The 26,481-nt window shown below is 43.0% G+C and overlaps 1 protein-coding gene across 2 annotated transcripts in view; it reads left to right on the forward strand.

The window, feature by feature from the left end:
• The first annotated feature begins 1,470 nt into the window (after positions 1 to 1,470).
• Positions 1,471 to 26,481, forward strand: part of MSL2 (MSL complex subunit 2) — a 33,488-nt gene continuing 8,477 nt past the window's right edge. Inside the window, exon 1 of one of the 2 annotated variants that reach the window (XM_084639491.1) lies at positions 1,471 to 1,765. In XM_084639491.1, the coding sequence (XP_084495617.1) occupies positions 1,624 to 1,765 (142 nt within the window). In that variant the 5' untranslated portion in view covers positions 1,471 to 1,623. Of the gene's footprint in view, positions 1,766 to 6,151; positions 6,216 to 26,481 lie in introns of those variants that run through there. The other variant, XM_084639492.1, reaches the window with a different exon arrangement.

A 26,481-nucleotide genomic window follows, 5' to 3' on the forward strand; every position in this document is an offset into this window, starting at 1 on the left:
TCTGAGTAGGGATCCATGTTGTTCTGAGCTGTGTTGGGATCCGTGCTGGGTGGGGGGTTGTGGTGGGCTGAGCTGGGTGGGGGATCTGTGCTGGGATCCGTGCTGGATGGGGGGTTGTGGTGGGCTGAGCTGGGTGGGGGATCTGTGTTGGGATCTGTGCTGGGTGGGGGGTTGTGGTGGGCTGAGCTGGGTGGGGGATCTGTGCTGGGTGGGGGGTTGTGGTGGGCTGAGCTGGGTGGGGGATCTGTGCTGGGATCTGTGCTGGATGGGGGGTTGTGGTGGGCTGAGCTGGGTGGGGGATCTGTGCTGGGTGGGGGGTTGTGGTGGGCTGAGCTGGGTGGGGGATCTGTGTTGGGATCCGTGCTGGGGTGAGGGTTGTGGTGGGCTGAGCTGGGTAGGGCTGGGCATAGGTGCATCCCACGCTGTGCTGAGCGGGGCTGGACAGAGTGCTGTCTGTGCTGGGCAGAGTCAGGTGGGAGGCTGCGCTGGGGGCCGAGCTGGAGGTCCATGCTGAGCTCAGCCAAGGTAGGCAGGGGTAAGAGGGCGGGTCTGTCCTATGCTGTGCTGAGCCGGGCTGGTTGGCGGCGAGGGCTATGCAGCGATGGGCTGGAGGCCAGTAGGGTCTGTGCTGGGTTGTGCTAAGGGCTGGGCTGACCCGGGCAGGGCTCCGTGCTGCGCCAGGCTCTGACTATATTCAGCCAGGCTGAGCAAGGGTCCGTGTTGTACTGCGCCATGCAGGGTGGGGATGTGGGCGGGGCGGGAGTCCGTGTTGTGACGGGCCGGGAGACCTCCGAGCTGTCAGGGGCTGTCCCCGGCGCTCGCTCCTTCGGCATGGCCGGGTACCGCTAGGGGGCGCTGGCCACCCCCTCCACCCCCCGGGGTTGGGCCTCTGCTGCGGGGAGAGCGGCGGCCGGGCCGCGCATGCGCCGTGCGCGGAGCCAGGCGGCGGTGGCAGCGATGGCTCCGCAGTGACGGTTTGGCTCTAACGGTTGCTATTGACATTGCGGCGCGCAGCGGATCCTGCCGAGGGCCCAGCGGGGGAAACCATCGGCCCCGCGCAGGAGGCCGCGGTAGCGGCGCGGTGATGCGGCGGTGCTGAGGCCCGGTGCATCCGCCCCCTCCCCCGCTGTTGGATCGGGAGCCGCGGCCCGGGCCGCCGCCGCCGCCCTGCGCTGGGCTCGCGGTTCCTCCCCGCCCCGCGCCCCCATGCGGGGCCCCTGCTAAGCCGCAGGCGGGACGGGTGAGGGCGTGTGGCCGACAGGAGCAGGCCCGGCGGGCGGGCGGCCCGGCATGGCCCGCAGCCTGGAATAGCGCCGCCGCCGGGCCCGCTACAGGCGGAGGAGGAGCCTCGCCACCGCCGGACAAGCCAGGCCCCGGCCCCGTGACACTGCCGGAGAGGGCCGGGCGGGCCCTGCGGGGCGACGAGCGAGCCCGGCGCAGCGCGGCCCTTGGCCCCGCCCAGCCCGCGCCGGGCAGCGCCGCGGCCTCGGCCCCGGCCCCGGCCCCCCGCTCGGGCTGCCGCTCGGCTCCAGGGGCCCCGGACCCCCGCTGACTCTCGGCCGGCGCGGACTAGCCGCCGCCCTTTCTTCTCACCCCGGAGCCGAGGGCGTTGGAGCGGCTGCGATGAACCCGGTGAATGCCACTGCTCTCTACGTGTCAGCGAGCCGCCTGGTGCTCAACTACGACCCCGGCGACCCCCAGGCCTTCTCTGAGGTCACCAAGCTCCTGCCTTACTTCCGACAGTCCCTCTCCTGCTGTGTTTGCGGTGAGGAGCTTTCTATTGTTCGCTGCACAATGAATTCGGGGCCTTGTGCACCCTTGGGAACCAACAGCGCTGAAGCCTGATTATTTTTACACCCACTTAAATGGGAAATAACACAAATCTTACCGTTGTTTAACGCCTTTCCAGGAGAGTGGGGCACATCTATAAGGTGTAACACCTTTTAGGAATCTGTATAGCTTTCAGTGAAGTTAGATTTCCCCCCCACACTCCTATTGCATATTTTCCAACAACTCCAAAATTGCTCACCTTGTGCCTCAACAAATTGGAGAAATGTAGACAACATTCCAAGAATGAGTGTGCTGGGAACAAAATCCCTCTAATTTTTGAGATCTTATAAGATAGCCAATAAAGGATTTACCATGAAAGTTTCCAACTCCACTGGAAAACTTGCAGATATAGAAACCTTGCTAATTGAGTCCAAATTTTTTAAGTATAGCTTTGTGCAAAAAGAAGCATTCAGTATCTCAGATTATTGTATATAGTAACTTGTAACCTTTGTGTCCTATTACAGAGAAGCTGAATTAGAACCAAAATGTTTTGGCAACAGGCATGGGAATCAAAACATTTACACGTGGGTGTACTGTATTTCCCTATCTACTTGGTTTGCAAAGCAATAGGTGTGCCAGTGCAGTTCATGCAGTGGCTAAGTGCACTGAGTGAGGGGATAGGATGCTGTTGGTGGAAATAGAGCTGGTGGCATTCTTGTGTGGCTAGATTGGGAGCATGTGCAAGTTGTTGTGGGTTTGTATTGCTAGCTGGGAATGGAGAGTACAATTCTCAGCTGCCTTAAAAACTAGTTGCTCTTGATTGTCTTTAAAAGATTTCTGGAAAGTGTGCAGTACTGGTCAAAAAGGAAAACAAAACATTGGGATGCATAAAGACACTAATACAGAAAGCATGCTATTATAGAATCAAAGTATACTCCTTTCCTGAAATACTGTGGGTCAGTTATGGTCAGTCTACCTCACAAAGGATATAGCTGAAAAAGAGAGCACTCAGTAGTGAGTGATAAGAATGATTAGAAGTAGTGGGAAAACTTCCATTGATAGAACAGGAAAAAAAATTGGGACAGTTTTTTAGAAAGCAAATGAACAAGGTGGGGATGTGACAAAAGATAAACAAAACACAATGGCATAAAGAAAGTAGACCAGGAACTTTTATTCTCCTTTTCTCATAATGGAAGAACAAAGGGACAGTCAGTTAAATTAAGAGGCAGCAAATTTAAAACTGAAAAAAATTTCACATAACAAATAATTACCCCATATAGTTCATTGCCATAAGATATCGTTGTGGCCAAGAGCTTAATAGGATTCAAAAAAGGACCTGACATTCATATGGATAACACAGACATATAGCATTACAACAGTAAGGATTAAAATAGACAAAAAAAAATTCGGAAGGGATATAATCCCTCATGCTTTTGGACAGAAATCTAACTCTCACAGGTGGGGTTTAGAATAAAATGCTTCATGCAGATAGGTTATTCCATAACTTCCTGCTGTGTGGTTTCTTTAAAACATGAGATACTGGCTGTTATTGGAGACATGATACTGGTCTGATTCAGTATGTCAGTTCCTGTGTTCCATTTTATGTTGCTGATTCAGACCCTTATCCTGCAAAGTTGTCTTATGCTTAACTTTATTACCATGAGTAGTCCCACTGAGCTACTCCTGGTAGTAAAGGTAAGCACATGAATGGGTAATTCAGTTTGATTTCAGTGAGACTACTTAGGATCAGGGCCTTAGGTGATAAGTCTTCTCAGTTAGTCTCAGATGCTGTTTCCTATATAGGAGCTGCTGGTTGTTCCCGGGAGGGTATGTCTACAATACAGCACTGCTACAGTGCCATAGTGTAGGCATTTTGTATATCAACAGAAGGGATTTTTTGTCAATGTGTAGTTAAGCCAGCTCACTGAGAGGTGGTAGTTAGGTTGACAGAAGAATTCTTCTGTCGATCTAGCTGCATCTATAGAGAGGGTTCGGTCAAGCTAACTACAGTGCACGTGGCATGAAACATTTCACAGCCCTGAGTAGTATAGCTAGGTCAAACTAATGTTTATAAGTAGACTAGGCCTTAAAATCATATAAATTAGAGGTTAGGTCAGATTTACTACCATCCCTACCCCTGCTTTCAACACGAAGGTAGGATTGTTTCTTATAGTACAGATACTGCTCCCATCTGACTCAATGTTCTACTTAACCCTAGTCACTAACATAATATGATTCTTCTCCACCCCTCCGCCCGATCGTTTGACTCTGGTCTCTACCACATTGGTTCTCAACCAGGAGTCTGGGGTCCCCTGGGGGTCCGTGAGCAAATTTCAGGGGGTCTGCCAAGCAGGGCTGGAATTAGACTCGCTGGGGCCCAGGGCAGAAATCCAAAGCCGCAATGCATGGGGCTGAAGCCTGGGGCCCCGAACCCTGCGACCCGAGGCTGAAGCCAAAGCCTAAGCAACTTAGCTTGGCGGGACCCCTGTGGGTGGTGCCCTGGATAATTGCCCTGCTTGCTACCCTCCTAATGCCAGCCCTGGCTTTTATATGCAGAAAAACCGTTGTTGTGGCACAGGTGGGCTGTGAATTTTTTATAGCATGTTGGGGGGGGCCTCAGAAAGAAAAAGGTTGAGAATCCCTGCTCTACCCCTTGACCTCCCTTAATCCTTCTATCATCTTTCCTTGCTCATGCTTAATCTCTTTCATCAGGCCCCTTTACTTTTGTCTTCCCATATGCTATTTCTCTTATTTTAAAAAATCCTTCCCTTAATACCTCCTCCTGTCTTTAACTACTGTCCCATCTCCCTCCTGCCCTTCTTAACCAAGCTGCTTTATTTATTTTCATTGCCTTGACTTTCTCTCTGCTAACTTTCTCCTTGGCCCTCTGTAGTCTTGTTTTCATGCTCCACTGAGATTGCTCTTTCTTCGGTCATCAGTGGTGAAGTTCAGGAGCTGTCTTTTCTTTTCCATCTTCTTCTTCCTTGCCTTTTCTGTCTCTTTCACTGTGGTAGACCAGTCATCCTTTTCTGTTTGCTTTCCTCCATAGATTTGTGCTGTTTTTGCTGCTTTCTTGATGTGTAGGGATGGCCTGAATTCTCGCAACTGCTCCCTGCCCTTCCCACCAAAAAAACCTTATTCTTTTTGTTTTTTGTTTTTTAATTTGGAAATATCAGCAATGTCAAGTATGATTTTTCCCTGGTTTATTTTCTGGAAGACCTCAAAGTGTTTCATGGATGTGTATTGTAAGCTCTCATTTCCTTATTGAAGAAGTAGAGGCAGGGATAGTTAATGAATCTTTAACAAAGGTGTACTTTCTCCAAAATGTTAGTCATTGAAGTTAAATAGGTATTAAAGATGACCTAAAAATAACTTTATAATTGGATTTGTTCCCTTTTTAGGCAATTTTAATGATTTTTAAAGTTTTTATTGGCTTTTTAAATTAGAAATATCAGGAGAGCAAGTCTGGGATGAGAAATAATGAGAAAATATGAGGGCTGTGTTTGACTCTAATTAAATGGGCAATGGATGTTGGATCTTTAACAAATGCTTCCTTTATCCAAAATGTTAATAGTTGCAGTTAAACAGGCATTAACAAAAACCAAAGAATTTTAAGCAGTCTGCCTTGTCTACATGCAGAAATTGCTGAGCCAGTTTCACTAAAATTAATTTTAAAACCCCATTTAATTTAGTTAAACCTGTGCAAACTCCTGTATGGGCTCTGATGCAGGTTTAAAACTGACTTATGTAGAAATTAACTTATTCCTGATCTTGTGCTCCAGGCACCCTCTCTCCTTTTAAGCCTTCCTCTAAACCCACATTGTTCCACAATCCTTCATTTAACTATTAAAAACAAATTGATCATTTCATTTTAAAAAGTAGCTACTAAAATAAGAAATTAGTATGATTCATACTTTATCTCCCAATCTGTTTTGTGGAGTCCATGCTTTTTGTCTGCTTCCTTATCTCCAGTCCCTCTTTTTGCCTCTGTGTTGTTGTTTTTAGATTCTATGATGAAGTGGAGCTCTGTTCACTTAAGTGGGGTTTCAGGTGGATCCAGTGTCTCCCTGCACAGAATGTGTTGCCAGATTACTGCCTTGTTCATAAAGTCTTAAACGCCAGAATTTATTTTAATGTGCACAAATTTTGGATGCAGCGTACAAAATAAAGAACAGTATATTGTATAGTCTAGTAGTTTTAAAAGTCCCAAGTGATAGGACTTCCCGCACTTCCCTTAGGAAACTATTCCACAGCTTAATATATCTCACCATCAGGAGACTTTTCTTGAAATGTAACTTAAGTTTCACCTTTTAAAATTTTGTTCTGTTATGCCTAATTAATCTTCTGATACCACCCTAAAGATATCTCATTTAACATTCTAGGTTCTTCCAAAACAGAAATCTGTAAAAGGGCAAGCATATACAGTGGCTGAAATCAGTTTTGAGGTATAGTAATTCCTTAAAGCAGAAGAAATCTCACATTCTCTTGATAATACTTTTAAAACTGTCTTAGGGCTTGTCTGCAGACTGGTCTATGGAGGTGCGAATTGCAGAGAGCTCTGAACCACCCTGTGTAGACCCTGCTGGCACAACTAAAAGGTATTTAGTGTGCACTAGGTATTGCACACTATACCTTTTAGTTTGTGCCAGCAGGTTCCACACAGGGCGGAGTGCTACATGTTAGAGGGCTGTGTACACCAGTCTTGGCAGAAGTTAGTTGTGGCATGACAATTAAAACTCTAACACAGGCCTGGTTTATTAGGAAAATTTCCACTGGTGTAAATATATTGATGAACTTACACGTAATGTAGATATGCTGCACCAATGTAAGTTACTAGAGTAAACTCTGCATCAGTGCATGGTCTCTACACTGTGGGTTTGCTACAGTGTAATTGTACTGATGAAGTTACACTGATGCACATCTGGAGTGTAGACATGACCATACAGTGATATTTACTTTTACAGTGCTGTAGGTGTGCGTGATGCTTTTACAGACAAATGCAAGAAGACTCTTCTCCAAAGAGCTGATGATGTAGAAACAAAACACTCTAGGGTTTCTGTGAGGCATTGGTGCATTCCTTAGATGTGTTTGGGGCATAAAAATTAAGCTTACTAATGCACACCCTCAGGTCGTCTTGCTGTTAAAGTATGGTTTGTTAATATTACAATTCATTCTAAAAACAAAGTTTTGTAAACATTTATGCAACATATTCTTCCACTATGGAAAAAGTAGTTACTATTTGAAGGGAAAGGTTATAAGTGCTTTTTCTACTGCTTTAATATATTTTTTTCTCACCTTGTTTCTAGATTCCTTAGATAATTTGGACCCCTTCAGGGCTTGTTCAGAAGTTCAGCTGACTTTTCAGCATCAGCTTGTCACTAACAGACAATTGATAACTCTTACTCTTACAAACACTAAATTTGGAAAACTGGAACTTTCCCGGTTAAACTTTTATACTAGAAAGTGAGTTAGCTTAATGTGGCCACAAACTGCCACAGAAATACTAGCTTAGCACTTTGCAGGGAGAGGCGGTTCTAAAGGTTCACGGTTTGTGGTGTACACTAGATATGGTGGTGGAAGAGTGTTTTGCTTGTTGATGAGGAAATAGAGGGTATATATTGGTAGGTGGCTTAACTGTTTCCTTGCTTTTGTGGGAGGTTTTTTGGTCAGGTGTGTATAGCAACTTTAATGGCATCACTGAGCATTAATTAAATAATGTATGAACAAATGAAAGAATGCGGTGGAATAGATGAAACAGTCTTTGCTGTTCTAGGACACTTACCTACTATATTATGTAGCTATTTTATATCACTGTCTGTTTTAGAATTACCCAGAAAAACTGTCACTCTAGTGCCCTAGAATATTTGTACTTGTGGGGATCATTATAGGGGGAAAAATCATTTTCATGCAGTGTTTGTCTAAGTCAGTGGCTTTCAACCTTTCCAGACTACTATACCCCTTTCAGGAGTCTGATTTGTCTTTCATATCTCAAGTTTCACCTCACTTAAAAAGTACTTGCTTACAAAATAAGACATAAACATACAAAAGTGTCACAGCGTACTATTACTGAAAAATTGCTTCTTATTTTTACCACATATTTATGAAATAAATAAGTTGGAATATAAATATTGTAGTTACATTTCAGTGTATAGTATATAGAGCAATATAAACATGTCATTGTATGAAATTTTAGTTTGTATTGACTGCTGGTGATTTTTATGTTGCCTGTTGTAAAACTAGGCAAATATCTAGATGAGGTGATGTACCCCTTGGAAGACTTCTGTATACCCCCAGGTGTATGCATACCCCTGGTTGAGAACCACTGGTCTAAGTGAATTAAGCTGTGTGTTGAAACTTTTACACATTAACTAGGATCCCAGATCATGTAGGGTTTAGGGATTATTTCACTAGGACTCAGGCAGCATCTCCATGTTAGTCTGGTACAGGGAATTGCTTTTTTCTGCATTTTTCTCTTGTTTCAGCATCCAGGGCTAAAGCTATCTTTTGGAGGGCAATTCTGCCATCCTTGTTTAGTTAGAACAGCTCAGTTCACCTTCCTAGGTGTACTGCTCACTAAACTCCCACATGTAAAAACATGCAAAGGATATCTTAGAGGAAATGTTATGTATCACTAACTGGAGTCCTTCAAGAATTGCTTGGAGTTCTGCGTTAATTCACTGAAGTCTAATTTTTAACTGAAAGGATGAAAGCAGTTGGGGCCATACAACCCTTATATGTGCTCGCTTTGGCAGCACATATACTAATAACCTCTGCTCTGAACTTTCAGGGTTGTGAAAAGATGTTTGTGTGGCTCCCAAATAGGTGTTACTTTCTAGAAAGTTCCAAGGCTCTCAGGTGTCTGGAAATGGAAGAGGGAGGTGTCCCACACGTGGGAATAGGCAGAAGCAACACATGCAAAGAACTCCAGTTACTCATGCATAACTTCAATTAGGTGAATACAAATATTGGGCTCTCCCTTATAGTTGTGGATGATTCCTCACAGAATAAAGACAATCCCTATTAAATAAAGGTGGTTAAGTGGAGTTCTAGAACTCTGCATTGAATAGCATTCTTCCTAGGTCAAGTGGAATGAAGACTGAGAAGTCGATGAACCAGATCCCAGTGTTTCCTTTCGCATTTCAAAAGCAGCCTGGATTGGTTCAGAGCTTGACAAATACTTTTCATTGACATACGTTTTTCTTTTTTTCCCTTCCATCTTCACTGATGGAAAATAGTGTTGTCTGGTTATCAAATACTGGCAGTTTTAAACACATTTAACCATTCCTGCCCTTGAAAATGTACATGAGGAAATATCAAAATACACCTCTTTCAAAGTTTGTGAATAATGTGACGACTTTGGGCAGGTAGACCATCACCAGTGGGATGAACAGGATACCTACACATGGCCCTCCATTGCAATTGCCCTTCCTCCATTCCCCTGATGATCACCAACATAATTTATAAAAATCCCCCCAATGTAGAAATAAGGGAATGTTTAAGTAGTTTTTTTTTAAAGGAGAAAGTTATGATATTGTAAATGTACATATAGTTGCTATACGTGGAGGTACCTGGGAAAGAGGTGGCAGAGGGGAGATGGGAGAGTTAACTTTTGTAGGGTTTAGCCCCTTTCCAGAGGAACTCTTTTCCATAGAAGACCTTTTGCAGGAATTTTAGCTAAGGTTAGCCCTAGTCATGAAGTATCAGCTCCTGGGCTTTACACCTGGGAAAACTCCTTGTTTAGGGTTGCTTGCTGTATATCGCATAGGTCTTGACTACACAAGAAAGTTATACCAGTTTAGCTTAAATTGGTTGTAAACAAAAAAGTTCTTCCTTTGGCTCAGGATAAGTTGAAAGGTAATCTGGAGGGAGGATTGACCATGCTTTTTCCAGCTAATATAAAATTAAGCATTTCTGCTGAAAAACTGTCTACAACTGGCTGAGGTCGGTATGGAATTAAAATGAACCTAATATTGATTTGTAGGTTACCCTCTTTCACCCCAGAGATTCTTACTGGGGTTCACAGGTTCCTCCTTGGGGTGCTGAAGACACTGAGGCTGACCAAGTTGGCTGACATCCATATCCACACAATATCCAAACATAATTCTTCTTTTGGATTAACTCAGGAATTAATGCCTGCCATAACAAATGTGTAGCTGTTGTAGGTGGTTGCTGCCTTAATCCATAGCTGGCCACATTTTGGTTCCTATATCTGAGATGAGACTGAAGTTTCATAATGCAGGATTATACCATTGTAATGGACCCACCATTACATTCTACAGTTTGAGATTGAAGTATTTCTGTCCCATGGTAGAGATGGGAACGGAAGAATCTGTTTTGAGGAAAGGATTCTTTTTCTTCTAAACAGCTAGAGCATAAACAATTATTTAAATCATACTTGGCCAGATATAGCAAAAGACTTCAGCCACCATTGTTCTAGTAGTCTCCTTACTTGGTTCATCAGTAAAACCAGAGTAACCTGTGAGTGCAAAGCCAGTTGGGGGTTACCATATTGATTATCATGGACAGAAGATGAAGCCGCCCACCATTGTAAACCATCAACAACCATCAATCATATTATCCTTTTTAAGATCTATGAAATCTAACCATTTCCATCAGTCTCCTCTGGCAGGTCACCAAAACAGATCATAATCTTCCATCTCCTCTGACTGTGTCATAGCACAGCATAACTTTTCTGGGTAGTGAACTGCCTAGCTAAGCCATGATGTCAACACCTTACAAGTTCTTGGCAATGAATTAATCTTTAAACCCCTCACCTCTAGATTTCATTCTGCACCGTCATCTTTGTCTATGAGTTCCTGGATATTTTAACCTTCTAGTAATACTGAACTCCATCTCTCTTCTCTCATGCATTTTAGGAGAGAAGTTTATTTATTGTTGTAATATTGTGGAGATAGTTATTTAATTTTGATGGAATCAGAACCCTTTTTGTTTTATGCAGTTTCAGAGTACCTAGATAACTTGATGCAAAAATTGAATGCCTTAGGAGTCCTTTTAAAATATTTAAATCTCAAAAAGTATTTACTTTAAAACATTCAAAACATGTTCTAGCTATCAGTAGGATAACCATAAACATTCATTGAATGCATTAACTACATATAGTGCTTTGAAATCCATAACAAAAATAAATTAATGTTGCTAATTACAACAAATGTATGAATTTTCAGAGGTTTGATTATACATAAAGAATGAAGAGGTAAACTGCTCTTGAGCAAAAGGGTGACAGACAAGTCAACTCCAGATCAAGAAAGTATTTAATGACTTAAGTCAAAAACCGTTTGAATTTTCAAAATTTCTCTTTTGTTATCAGAGTAAATCTGGCAAATTTTAAACTAATTTTGCCAACCCAAAAATTAGATGTTAAATCAATATTGAATGGCTTTCTAAAACCTAGAGCATGTGAGCTTATTTGAGGAATCACTGGGTGAAATTCTGTGGTCTGTATTACACAAGAGGGCAGGTTAGATGACCATAATGATCCCTTCTGGCTTTAAAATCTATGAAAAAAGTTAAAGGAGTGAAAAATTAGGCTTTATATAGTGGCAACTGATTGCAGTCTTAACTACAGGGACAGATTTACTTTGTTGGCAACAGAGAATATTTCTGCAAAGTATGAAGAGAATTAAATTGTACTTCTGTGATTGTAGTTTGTGACCCAGTGCTGTTCCCACATGGGGTACGAAAACACCAGAATTTTTATACCCCTAAAAAGGAGACAAGCCAGAGACTTCATGAAGTCCATTAGGAACTTTGGTATTGCTAATCAATTTTATTTGGAAGGTGCTCAAATATTGGGTTGTTTTATTATCAAATCTTGAGATAGATTGATATCATTGATACAGATAGATTTTTTTGCCATTGACTTCAATGGGAGCAGGCTAGGTTTTGTATTTGAATGACCATATTGCCTGTTTGTTTGCAGCTTAGAAATAACATAGATCCTTCTATAGGTAATAGATATTTCTTTAGATCAAGCTGCATATGTTTGTTATTTTGGAGTGTGGTATGTGTCCTGTCTCTCCAGGTTTGTGAGTAGTTGCTCCTCTATAGCTAATGCTTTCATAGTGTCACAGAGTCTGGTCTGTGCCCCAGCCTGTAACCCATCTCCTGAGAGTGACCCCTTTAGTGTGCCAGGCCCCAAGGACCCACATGGTTCCACAGGGGCAAGCATGTGGCCTCCAAGATTCCAAGACTGGACTGTCGGCATCAGCAATCCCTGTCTCTCTCAATGATTCCCTGCAGAGAATCCAGCCAACCCAGACCTCTAGCAGGAGGCTTATACTGTGCCCCTTCAGGGCATGTCTACACTTACAATTCTGCATTGGCGCCATGTAGCGCTTTAATGAAGACACTCTAAGCAGATGGGGGAGAGCTCTCCCATTGGCTTAGTTAATCCACCTCTCTGAGAGGTGGTAGCTATGGCTCCGGGAGAAGCGCCAACATAGCGCTGTCTACGCTGAGTGTTAGGTTACTATAACTACGTTACTCAAGGGTGTGAATTTTTCACATCCTTGAGCAATGTAGTTATACTAATATAGGTCTGTAGCCCAGATCTCAGTGGGTATTTACAGCAACACAGGCAGCCTTTTCAAAACAACATAACCATTTATTAGTCCCTTGGCGCACAGGGTCTGAAAGTCCTTAGGTCAGCACAGAGAAATGAAGGTTAAAGCATAATCCGTTCTGGTTAACCCAGAGCTCCAGCCAAGCTGTAGTGAACCACATATTTAGGCTATCTCTCTGTTTGACCTCTTCAGTTACCAGTGAGACAGCTCCCAGCTTGCTCCAGAAACCAGCACTTTATCCCTCCACTTCACACTTTCCGTTCCTGTGTTTTCAAGCTGGAATCTTTGCTCAGCTTCCCTGCTGAGAGGTAAGGGAAATTCATCTCCCTCTGAGTCATTGGTTGCAAGGTGTCAATGTCCTGGTGATTGGGTTTCCCATTGTCTGCTCAGATTTTCCATTTATATGGGGTTGGTATTGGTCAGTCCTTTTTAATGATGCATTCAGGCTCAGATGCACACACCTGTAGCTCTTAGCTTGTCCTGAGAGCAAACTAGACCTCTTTTCCCCCACTGGGTAGCCATGCAAAATATAGGGGAAATTGAGGCACACACAAACCCCCATTAGAACACCACAGAAATTTCCCACTTACAAATGCATGCAAGTTTTTATGATTGTCTCTCTGAGAGAAGATGCTGCAAAAGTTTTGAAGAAACTGGATAAGAGCTTTTCAAGAATGAAATTCTTGAAACGGCGCCTATTCAATTTTTTTATAATGTGATTATCTAGTCTGACATCCTCTATAACACAGGCCATAGAACTTCCCCAGAATAATTCCTAGAGCAAGATCTTGTAGAAAAACATGCAATCTCAATTTTAAAAATTCTCAGTGATGGAGAATCCACCACAACCCTTGGTAAATTGTTCCTGTGGTTAATTACTCTCACTGTTAAAAGTTTACATCTTCTTTCCAGTCTGAATTTATCTAGCTTCAACTTCCAGCTATTGGATCATGTTATATTTCTCTGATAGATTGAGGAGCCCATTATTAAATATTTGTTCCTGTGACGATTTGCCACTTACCTCTCCTCTCATGAGTACCTTCTGTTTGTTGGGTGTGAACCTGCACGCGCTCTCTGCTCCCAGCACCCCCTGTCGGCTGTTAAGCTAGTCAGGTGGGTCATCAGTGACTCAGCCCTCCGACTAAGTCACGCATAGTCTAACGCATGAATGAACAAAACCTCTTCTGGGGTGAAAGGTCCAACAGGGCCTGTCCCTGTGCCCTTGTTATTGTCTTTAACCCTGTCTCTGGGCTCAGTTTTCAGCCCCTTCCTGTCTAGCTTTCAATCTGTCCCTGCCTTGTTATAGAGCAGTGCCCCCAGGGCCTTCTCCCTGGAGACTCTGAGTCCTGCCCTTCACTTGGGCCTCTAAACAACACTTCTCCCAGGGACCCTACAAATAGCAGCCACATGCTGCTTCCTTTTAATTTTGTTGCTGCTGCTATTCCTTGGGCCACTTCCCACATAGCCCCTTTCTCTTCACATCCTCGTGGCCATTCCTCCGCCTAGGAACATGTCGCCCCTTCCAGGGTGCCATGTGGAGCCAGGTAAGGAGCCTGCCAGCCCCACACCAACCGGACTATAAACCGGACTTTCTATGAAGATTAGAAATGCCGGTTTATAAAGCTTTCTGGTTGGTACAGGGCCAGATAACACACCTTTTACTGTATATTGTTGGCTCATAGTTAGGTTGTGATCTACTGTAACTCCCGGATCCTTTTCTGTAGTACTCCTTTGTAGGCAGTCTTTTTCCTTTTTGTATTTGCGCAATTGATTATTCCTTTCTAAGTATAGTACTTTGCATTTGTCCTTACTGAATTTCGGCCTGTGTAATTCAGACCATTTCTCTAGTTTGTCAAGATCACAAAGAATTCTAATCCTGTCCTCCAAAGTGCTTTCAGTCCCTCCAAGCTTGGTATCATCTGCAAACTTTATAAGAATACTTGCTGAATCATTATCCAAATCACTTATGAAGATGCTGAATAGAACCAGACCCAGGACAGATCCCTGCAGGACCCCACTTGATATGTCCTTCCAGCTTCATTATGAACTAGTGATAATTGCTCTCTGAGTACGGTTTTCGAGCCAACTCTGCACCCACCTAATAGTGGGTTAATTCTGGTAATATTTTATTAGTTTGTTTAGGCTAAGGACATGTAAGACAGTACCAAAAGCCTTACTAAAGTCGAGATGTCTGACATGTACTACTTCATCCCCTATCCACATGACTTGTTACCTTGTTAAAGAAAGATATTAGGTTTTTTGACATAATTTGTTCTTGACAAATCCATGTTGACAATTACTTATGACCTTATCTTCTAGTTGCTTGCAAATTAATGGTGTGCTTATTTGCTCCATTATCTTACAATTCTCTGGGTTGTCCTTATTTCCCTTTTTTAGATAAGTATTATATTTGCCCTTTTCCAGTTCTCTGGTGTCTCTCCTGTCCTCCACAAGTTCTCAAAGGTAATTGCTAATGGCTCAGAGATCTCTTCTACTAATTCCTCAAATATTCTAGGATGTATTTTATCAGGCCTTGCTGACTTGAAGACATCTAACTTATCTAAGTCATTCTTAACTTGTTCTTTTTTCTATTTTAGCCTCAGATCCTACCACATTTACACTGATGTTTGCTATGTTAGTTGTCCAATCACTATTAACTTCTTTGGTGAAAACTGAAACAGTTTGGTCAATGTTGCATTTTATGTCATTGTCTTTCCCTCCTCATTTAGTAATGGGCCTATCCTGTCCCTGGTCTTCCTCTTGCTTCACATGTATTTATAAAATGCTTTCTTTTTACCCTTTAAACACCTGGCGAGTTTAACCTCATTTTGTATCTTGGTCTTTCTAATTTTGTTCCTATGTGCTTATGTTGGGTTTTTTTAATATTCATACTTTGTAAATTTACCTAGTTTCCTCCTCTTGTTTGAATCTCTTTTTGAGCTTCACGTAATTGAAGATCTGGTTAAGCCATAGTGACCTTGTCCCATATTTCCTATCTTTCCTATGCATTGGTATAGTTTGCTCTTCTGTCCTTATTAATGTCTCTTTAAAAAAGAATTGACGACTCTCCTGAACTCTTTTTTCCCTTAGACTTGCTTCCCAATTCTGAATTTGCTGAAGTTTGGCTTCTTGATGTCCATTGCCTTTATTCTGCAGTTTTCCCTCCTACCATTCCTTAGAATCATGAACTTTATCATTTCATGATCACTTTCACCCAGGCTGCCTTCCCTCTTCAGCTTCTCAACTGTTTCCTCCCTATTTGTCAGAACCAAATCCAAAATAGCCTCATTGCTTTCTCCACCTTCTGTAGTAAAAAGTTGTCTCCAGTGTATTCGAAGGACATGTTTGATGATCTGTGCCATAGTCTGTTATTTTTCCAACAGATGTCTGGGTAGTTTAAGTCCACAGTCACCAACAAGTCCTGTGTTTTGGATGATTTTGTTGTTTTTTAAAAAAAAAATCTCATCAGCTGCCTCTTCCTGATTATGTATTCATAGGCCACTACCATGACATCACCCTTGTGTGTTACCCCTTTTATCCTTACCCAGAGTCTTTCAATAGGTCTGCCTCCCACTTCTATCTTAACCTCAGTGTAAATGTATACATCTTTGATATTCAAGACAACACCATCTCCTTGGAACAATCTGTGTTGGTGTCTTCAGAGCTCCTCAATGTCAACACTAACCGTAGCCATCAGATGCCAGGCTCCTGTTTGGTTCCAGAAGAAATCCCCTTGAATTGGAGAAGAGGGCTAGCTGCATCTTGAGATCTGCCTTATTCTTCTCAGAACCAAGTTGGAAGGTTGTAAGGAGAGTGGTCACTTTAGATAAGCTGTTACCAGCAGGAGAGTGAGTTTGTGTGTGGGGGGGGGTGAGAGAACCTGGATTTGTGCTGGAAGTGGCCCAACTTGATTATCATACACGTTGTAAGGAGAGTGATCACTTTAGATAAGCTATTACCAGCAGGAGAGTGGGGTGGGAGGAGGTATTTTTTCATGCTTTGTGTGTATATAATAAGATCTTCTAAACTTTCCACAGTATGCATCCAATGAAGTGAGCTGTAGCTCACGAAAGCTTATGCTCAAATAAATTGGTTAGTCTCTAAGGTGCCACAAGTACTCCTTTTCTTTTTGCGAATACAGACTAACACGGCTGTTACTCTGAAAGTTGGAACCAGCCACCAATCTTTCTCTATCAGGCCTCGTGGGTCATTGTCACCATTATCAGAGTTGGGGATTGAGGACCAGACTTGTGTTCTCCCAACCCAAAAATCTCCCTTACGTTCTGATCTCCCATGCACATTAGCTCTATCCCTAATAAGTGGAACCATGAACCTGCTTGGCAATGTGGGGTCCTCTGTCTTAGCATGACAGAGACCCATCCCAGACCACCTCAGAGAACCAGGTCATCCCTAACAGTCCGAGCCTTCTGACCACCAGATGAGTATCTAGGAAAGCTATTTTATTTATGATGATCCCCTGCTCTGTCTGCTCCTCATAATGTCTCCTCCAGGTAAGGCAGTGGCCCAGAACCCAGCATCCCCATCTGACAACTTCAAGGCATTCCAGAAGCTTTTGGCCAGTGTAACTGAGACCCTCAGTGCAGAGCTGACAGAAGTGCAGGAAAAGTTTTATAAACTATTCTGCATGCTCTTTTTCCCATAGCAAGGGAGCCTAGCCATGCCAATAAACGAGGGTATCCTTGAATGAATCAAGGACCTGTGGTTCACTGCAATTTCCTTCCCCCCAACAAGGAAAGGGGAATACTGATACTGTCAAGTGGTTCAGAAGTTGTTTAAATTGTGGAGGCTTTTTTCTGCAGGAAAAACTACTGCACCAGTGTTCTGGAAATGAGCGTGGTCCTATTAGTACTAATACCTGGTATCCTAAAAGTGGACTTGATTTAAATGGGTGGTCAGGCCACCATGTTTTATATAAACAAGTAAAGCGGTTTTGCATTGTACTTTGTCAGTCAGCCCTGAAGGTTTGGCAGTGACTTGGCCACAAACTTTCCTGCTTTCATACCTGGCAGGGTAGGGAAAAAAAATACCTCAGTTGGTTTATGTAAGGTTCTCACAAGTAGACCTTTGATCTGTTATTGATCTATCAAATCTTTCTCCAATGGGAGATGCCAGCAATTTATTTATTTGCTACCAACCTGAGTAGGTATCTGCCAACCATCAGCTCTTCACGCTGAAAAAATACCAAGTTAGGAAGGAATGCCTTCTCCATACATGTTGATGACTCCTGTACCTCCTATTCACGGGTATTTCTGATTGCAAAATTTCTGTTTTAACTCAGTTTTAACTTAACAAACTCCCTTCCTCCTTAGAGCATCTTTTCCCCTCTCCCCCAGGTTGTCCCTTACTTGAGTTAGCTGAGTTCTTGAGATTTTGATTGGTTTAAGCCTCATATTTCAGGAGGTATTCTTATTCCTCCTGTATGTGTGTTTTGAAATGTCTCGAATTGTCTAATATATTTAAAAAAACAACCTGTTGGGCATTGGCCTTATTTATTACTGCCTATAGTAGTATTTTTGTCTTGCTTGTTTTATTTTGAAACCTCATGTGAGGTACTTAGTCTCCAGGACTGACACAGAGGAGAACATACTCTCATCCATAAAGTTATCTTTAACTCTGCTCCTCTGAAGAGGTAATGCAGAACTGGTAGTTGCCAGTGTGTATTCCCTAATTTTGTGGAGAAAAGTTTGAGGTGTTGCAGGGTGGATTTGATTTAAATCATGATTTAAATCACTAGTCAGGAAGACTTGATTTAATCACGGATTTCTACATAAAAGTGCATTCTTGTTGGTTGTTATAACCTTAATACATATTCTTCACAACTCAGAGATAGATGTAGGTTTCATTTTTAGACCGTACATACTATACATTTAAGTGATTTATTTTGAAAACTTTTCAGAGTAGTTTTACAGCTATATCAGAAAATGAATGATTTTTTGGTTATTTCATTTACCAGAGGTAATTGAAGCAGATATTTATGAAGTCATTGGGAGGTGAACTGTCTCCAATTCAATAGGTTAATCATTAATATTTGGAGGATTTTCTTGCCATGTTGTATTAGGAGGAGAACGTCACCAGACAGACACACAAATTGTTTTATTCAACTTGAACAACAATATTATGTATTCTGGATTTTTTCCTTCAACAGTAAACATAATATTTTAACAAAACAAGCATATGAATTTTTGAATTTAGTTAAACATTCAAGTTTTTTAAAATCAGATTTGTTTTTGTTAAAATTGTTTTTAACCAATATAGTTAAATTAAATATTTTTGTTTTGTTTTTAAAAATTAAATCGACTATGTCAGCCAGGTCAACATGAGAATCTTGAAATATTTGGTTCTGCATCTAACTCAGTTGTCTTCACCTTCATTTTCTTGTTTGTTCATAATCTGGAAAAGAAAAACAAGCTTTCCTGCTTTTTCAGGTCCCAAACGATTTCTCAATTTGGAATGAATTAGTCCAAAGGAAGAAAATATTCTTTCTACAACGGCAGAAGAAGCTACTGCTGTTAAAAGTGAGATTATCACTTCAAGAGTCTCTGAATCCAAGTGCTGAAGTGACTTCCACCACTTCACTGGTGTGACTTTCTTTAAAACATCAGCAAACATATATTTCTTGAATGGTTCACCCTTAACTCTGAAGTTTATTATAGTTGGCGTTATGGAGGGATGATTGTTGGTTGTCCATGTCATAGCCAACTCCTCTTCTTCAGCAGTTAAGGTTTGACCCTGGTACCGAGTATTGAGATTCTTTGCAAGAAAAAGAGTTGGAGATAGTGCTTGTCCCATTCGTTTTTTTAATGCTTGTGATTTAACTCTGTCATTGCATATTTCTCTTTTTAAGATCTCACTCAGTTCGTTCTGGATTTCAACAGCGTCAGCAATAAAACAGGTATTTCCCTGCATTTTGTTCAAGGCTACAGAAATAGGCTTCAGGGTACTCAGCATGTGTTCAACATTTCTCTTAAGCTCAATGTTGAGAACTTTGGCTGTGACGGTGCCATCTTTTTTTTTTTCACAGTTTTGTTCACAAACTGTCATCAGATCAGGCCAGTTCTTGATACAGTGCTTAAAACAGTCCACTACTGAGTTCCATCGCACATCTTATGGGAGAGTTAGCTTGGTTCCTCCCACTTTTTTCAGAGCAGCTGCAGAGCAGTGGTTGTTACGGAAGTATTTTGCAATTTTCAACAACATTAGCCTTTATTACTGGAATACTGAAGTCTTTGGCTAGAACGTGCATCAAATGAGCACTGCAACTATATGTTGTTAGCTTGGGACACTCTTCATTCTCTTCTAAATGATTTCTTCTCATCTTGGATACATTTGCAGCATTGTCTGTGACCAAGCTGCGTAGTAGAAGTTTGAATTTTTTTTCGACAGTTTGTTATAGTTTTTACTGCTACTTCTTGTAAGTATTCTGCTGTGTGTGCATTTCCTGATGCATCAATTGTTTCTGTAAGGAAGACATTCCCTTCTTCTGTTGTCACATAAGCACATACAACAGGATCATTGTGGACGTTGCTCCACCCATCAATACTCGGGTTAACAATTTCACCCTCTAGATCAGAGGTGGGCAAACTGTGGCCCGCAGGACCCTCCTGCCTGGCCCTTGAGCTCCTGGCGTGGGAGGCTAGCTCCCAGCCCCTTCCCTGCTGTTCCCGCTCCCCCGCAGCCTCAGCTCACTGCACCACCGGCACAATGCTCTGGGCGGCGGGGCTGCAGACCCGCGGCCTGACCCGGTGCTCTGTGCTGCGTGGTGGTGTGGCTGGCTCCAGCCGGGCGGCGTGGCTGTAGCACCACCAGCCACCAGTGCTCCAGGCAACGCAGTAAGGGGGCAGGGAGCGAGGGCAGGGGGGTTGGATAGAGGGCAAGGGAGTTCGGAGTGGTGGTCAGGGGGTGTGGATGGGGTCGGGGAGGTCAGAGGGCAGGGAACAGGGGGGTTCCAGGGGGGCAGTCAGGAAGGAGAGGAGGGGTTGGATGAGATTGCAGGGGGGCAATTGGGGCAGGGGTTCCGGGGGCGGTAAGGGAGAATGGGTGGTTGGATGGGGCAAGGGTCCCGGGAGGGCAGTCAGGAATGAGAGGAGACGTTGGATGGGGTGGCGGGGGACATGGGGGCGGTCAGGGGACAGGGAGGGGTAGATGGGGCAGGGGTCCTGGGGACAGTGAACGAGGGGGTTGGATGGGGCTGGAGTCCCCAGGGGGCCATCAGGGAGCGAGAAGCTGGGGGGCGGGTCTGATAGGGGTTGGGGGCCAGGCCATGCCTGCCTGTTTGGGGAGGCACAGCCTCCCCTAACCGGTCCTCCATACAATTTCGGAAACCTGATGTGGCCCTCAGGCCAAAAAGTTTGCCCGCCTCTTCTCCAGACCTTTTGCACACTACTCAATTTCTCTTTCATACACTTTATCCAGCAATTTGCCTGCAATAACTGCTCTGTTGGGTGGACTGTATCCTGGTCTTAATGACTGAACTATGTTAATGAAGTGTGGGTTCTCAATCATACAGAAAGGCAAGTTCGTTGCGTAAACAAACTGGGCAATTTTTTCATCAATTACCTCTTCTTGTAATCTGCTGGTTCTTATCACAAACTTATCTGTAGTTGTTTCTGGATGATGGAGTTTTTTTTCTTTTTGCTACAGGTGATATACTGTGGCTATGTGACATACATGATGTGACTGACACACTATCATTGGCAGATAACTCTGAAACTATAGAAAATGATGGTGATCTTGAAGGTGGATAGTCTTCTGAATCTTGTATATTGAGGATGGATTCTCCTAAACAAAATAAGTCAATGCAGTTATTTAATTATTATTACCATACTGCTCATTTAGTATTACTCATTGCATTCACCGACACCCAGTACTTCTTTAAAGTTGAAATTGTAAAAGGAAGATCTGCTTATTTCAGCTATTTATTTTTTATCACAACTGCATCTAAAATGATAGTACAGTACCATAGAGTAACAACTATATTTTTTGCTCAAACATGAGAATTCAAAAATAGTCCGGAAGAAAGACAGGCAGTCCTTAAGCAAGAAGTATGAAATAAAAATGTTTACCAACCTGAAAATCCTGCATGTTCAGACATGTTCCTTTCACCATCTTCAAGGCAGCTTCCTCCTGAGAAGAAACACTTCTCATGATGACGTTTCGTTTGGCTAACCAGGCCTTGCATTTCTTTGTTGCACTATTTGCATTTTGCACGCATGCCTGTCTTACCCACAGGTAGAGGAACTTCATTAAAATATTCCCAAACTGGGTCTCTTTTATGGCCTGCTGCCATTACAGGGTTTTCCTTCTAGTGAGAGAATGGTATGGTAGATCTCAAATCAATGAAGGCTACACTGAGAAAGACCTCAAGACTTCTGGAATATGCTGCTCAAACAGTTTCACGTTTGTTTCTACTGCCTTTCCCTCCCTTCTCACATTTATCTCCAGACTTCTTCTCCTTGTCCAGATCTATTCCACCCCCAACAATCTTCTATTCATTGAACTTTTTGAAACTTTGCACTTTTAGAGAGAGGTAAGGGATTGACTCTGTGTACACAAATTTGCAAAGGGACAATAGGGTTGAGGTCTGTTATTTCTCACCTCTCTATATATTATTTATTTATTTTAAAATATTTTTGCTGTTAACAAGCATGTTATCTCAGGAGGCACAAATCCAGTTTGAGAACTGCAAATGTAAGCATCTCTGATGGTATCTTCTAGACTGAGCACTGAGTCCCATTTGGTGGATAGAAAGATTAACCTAAGTAATCTGTACAGAAGGCCCTAGAACCCCATAAAATTGGGTCCCTAATCCATGAACTGTTGGAACTTATTTACAAAACTTTTCTTAAATGTTACATTAATATATTTTCATGCTATAGAATTAGAATTTATAATCCCTATTCCATGATGAGATATCTTTGAGCTATAATGTATCTTAATTAAAACTATCTTTAGATAGGTTTTTTCCTCAACAAGCATTTTATCCAAAAAATCTGATTTAAATGTAAAAAATCCAATGTTTTTTATTTGATTTTTTTAAAAAGAAAATCATTGATTTTTATCCACCTTGGATTTAGCTCAGGTATTAGGAAAAACTTTCTAACTCTAAGGGTAGTTAAGTACTGAAAGAGGTTACCAAGAGAGGTTGTGAAATCTCCATCCCTGGAGGTTTTTAAGAACAGGTTATACAAACACCCCTCAGGGATGGTCTAGTGTACTTGGTCCTGCCTCAGCATGGGGGTATGGACTAGAGACCTCTCAAGGTCCCTTCCAGTCCTACGTTTCTATGATTCTGTGATTACAAAGTAATTGTATCATTTGACTCCCCATAGTGCATTGTGTACTGCTGCTTGTTTTACATTTATAACAAAGTAAGGCCCTGATCCTGTTTTGTGTAGTAGGCCAACCAATGCTCTCATGTAGAGCCGCAGTGAAGTGTATGGAGCTCTCCATGGGTGCAGCACTATATCTGCATGCTGCCAGATGGAGGACTGAGGCTACAAACTTGTACCCTTTTTTATATAACCTGAACTTTTCATTCTGTAGAATGCGAATGTGCCATGTGGGCTGCAAATACATCAAGTAGACAGCATGTTGGACAATTCTGACTTAAGTAATTTACAGGTTTTTAAACTCATATACATACTTTCTGAGATGTATTTAACTGAGAGGAAAGTCAAGTAATCATTTGGTAAAAGAAAATATATCTATTAAAATTCTTTTTTTCTTTAAGTGGAACTGGTGTGTAGACAAATTCTTCAGTTCCGCTTAACATTTCACAGTGGTTGACCTTTTGAAATAGAAACTTCAAGTTTAGTTCAATATAGTTTTTAATTCAAATGGGTACATGTGATGTTCAGTGTTGTTGTGGCTTTCCTTAAGGATTTAATAGAGTATTAATAATTATCTTTGACAAGTCTGAAATGTTATCATTAGGAGGGTTCATCAATAGCCTGCTGATGGTTCAGCTCTGTTTCTCATCCACACATAGTCAGCTTGTGGAAAGTGACATGGTGTCAGTGCTAAGGAGGCCAATGAAGGTGGAAGTGGCCTATTCTCAACAGTTGACAAGAAGGTGTGAGTATCAGCAGAGGGAAAATTACTTTTTGTAGTGACCCATCCACTCCCAGTCTTCATTAATTAGTTTGCAAACTGGACACCATCAAATTAGGCTTGAATAAAGATTGGGAGTGGATGGGTCACTACAAAAAGTAATTTTCCCTTTGCTGAGACTCACACCTTCTTGTCAACTGTTGAGAATAGGCCACTTCCACCTTAATTGAATTGACCTCATTAGTACTGACCCCCCACTTGGTAAGGCAACTCCCATCTTTTCATGTGCTGTAATATATATACTGCTTAGTGTATTTTTTCACTCCATGCATCTGATGAAGTAGGTTTTAGCCCACAAAAGCTTATGCCCAAATACATTTGTTAGTCTCTAAGGTGCCCAAAGGACTCCTCGTTGTTTTTACAGGTATGTCAGGGGCCTTAGAATGCTATGTCCCTTTCCAGCCATGGTTCACAAAGGAACTTCTCTTGGGAGCAGCTGCCTAACAATTCTAACTATAGCTCTATAGCCCTTGATGCTTATTCTACTTTAATTAATTACATTTTCATTGATTTTGTTTGTCTGAGTCCTGTGCTTTGGATGATTTTGTTACTCTTTTTCCGGGTTAGGTAGTCTATAGTAGACCCCTACCATGATATCACGCTTGTTTTTTACCTCTTTTGTCTTTACCCAGAGACTTTCAACAAATTTGTCTCCTGTTTCCATCTCAGCCCCAATGCAAGAGTAAACATCTTTGATATACAAGGCAACACTGTGACACTGCACCCCATAGTGTTCACAGTGATATTATGATAGGATTATGGCAAAATTATGATGCATTTTGTACAAGATAAGTCATGCAAAGTGGACTTTGGGAAAAGTTATGGTTTGCTGAATATGATTATTCTATTTGTATGCATGTATCATTTTTGCATCTAAAGTTATAAATATTGATTATGTATCTATACTTCAAATATAGTTACACTTAGGTAACACCCACTAGACGATGCTTTCAGTCTAAATAGCTGGTTGTAAAGGGCCTATAAAGGTTTATGGGCCATTAGAAAGAACAATAGGCCTTAGGAGAAGCTTATCTCTAAGGCTGCCTGTCTGTCATGGATTCCGTGACCTCCATGACTTCTGCAACAGTCGGTGTGGCTGGCTCCAGGCTACCCCTGGGCTAGTCACTGCTGGGGCAGTCTTGGGCCACCGCGACCTCTCTCCCCGCAGCAGCAATAGTTTGGGTGTGCAAGGGGGCTCAGAGCTGGGGCAGAGGATTGGGGTGCAGGGTGGTGCTTACCTTCGCGGGGACTCCCCAGAAGTGGTCTGCATGTCCCTGCAGCTCCTAGGCACAGGGGGTGGGGGCTCTGCGCGCTGACCCTGCCTGCCTCGGTTCCCGGCCAATGAGAGCTGAGGAGCGTGGGCAGCGTGTGGAGCTCCCCTAGCCTTCCCTCCCGCTAAGAGCTGCAGGGACATACCAGCCACTTCTGGGGAGCCACACAGAGCTGGGTAGGGAGCCTGCCAACCCTCTCCATCCCCCAGCACCAGCGGGGGTCCCAGGCCATGTGCCACTGCCTGCCCCTCCCAGCACCCCAGCCCAAGTTTTAGTTAGGGGTGTATAGAACAAGTCATGGACAGATCACAGTCCATGATTTTTTGTTTACTGCCCATGAGCTGTCCATGACTTTTACTAAAAATACCCATGACTAAAACGTAGCCTTACTTATCTCCCACCTTGTGAGCCTTCCTAAGAACGCTACAGACAGCCTGTGAGTGGTGGCTGCTGTGACTCTACAAGAACATGTGACCAGGCCACATGATGCTGGACTCCATCTTGGGATGTCAGTATTTTTCCACAGACTGGTTTGGGAACCAAGCTTTGGAACAAAGGGTTCCCGCCATATGCAAAAGCTATATAAGGCAGGGAATATCGTCTTCTGTGGTTCTTCACTCCCCGCACAAGACGATTCCGGGAAACACCTGAGGAACAAATACTGAACTGTGGGAAGTGCTGGACCCAGGCTAAAGGGATTTCTAGCCTGTGTATGAAACACCTGGGGATTCCAGGCTGCAAAGCCAAGTGTAGTTTGTGCCTTAAGAATCTATGAGTCTGCTTGTACCATCAGTTAGGGTGAGAGTGGATATGAATAGCAGATTATCTAGTATATTAATCTTAGGTTGCATTTTTGTTTATTTGCTAGGTAATCTGCTTTAATCTGTTTGCTAGCACTTATGATCACTTAAAAATCTATCTTTTGTAGTTAACTTTGTTTTGTTCTAATCTAAACCAGCTTTGACTGGAGTGCTTGGGAGAAATCTCTGCTTGGTTACCACAAGTGTACATTGCTCTCTTCACATTGAGGGAGAGGCAGACCAGGCATTATACCTATATTTGGCCAGGGCAGGATGGTACTGCTCCAGGGTCCCAGACTAGGAACCTGGTGGTTAGAGAGCCGTGTGTAACTGCAGCTGGGTGTATCCCTACCTGTATGAATGCTGGTGAAAGTGCAGGCTGAAGGGCTTTGCAGCTTGTCACAACAGTACAGTGTGAGAGGGAACCCAGGCTGGTGGGCTAGGGGGCTCAGTGTTACCCCATTTCCAGGTGGCACCCCTGGGGGAACCTGTCACAGTGGCATAGTTGTACAGGATCATATGCACAGCTTGTTGTTCTGAGTCAGATTTGCACTTTATACACTGGTGGCGATTTTAAGTGAGATTTAGAATAGAATATCAGGGTTGGAAGGGACCTCAGGAGGTCATCTAGTCCAACCCCCTGGTCAAAAGCAGGACCCATACCCAATTAAATCATCCCAGCCAGGGCTTTGTCAAGCGTGACCTTAAAAACTTCTAAGGAAGGAGATTCCACCACCTCCCTAGGCAACGCATTCCAGTGTTTCACCACCTTCCTAGTGAAAAAGTTTTTCCTAATATCCAACCTAAACCACCCCCTTTAAGTGTGGTGGCTGGAGAACAGTCAGAAGTTACCAGTTTGTCATTTTCTGTTTTCTTATTTTGGGCAAGGGAAGCCGGGACAGAAAGGCAGGAAAATGGGTGAGTGAA

This window comes from Lepidochelys olivacea (genome assembly GCF_965140295.1).
Source record: "Lepidochelys olivacea isolate rLepOli2 genome assembly, chromosome: 9".
Lineage (NCBI taxonomy): Eukaryota > Metazoa > Chordata > Testudines > Cheloniidae > Lepidochelys > Lepidochelys olivacea.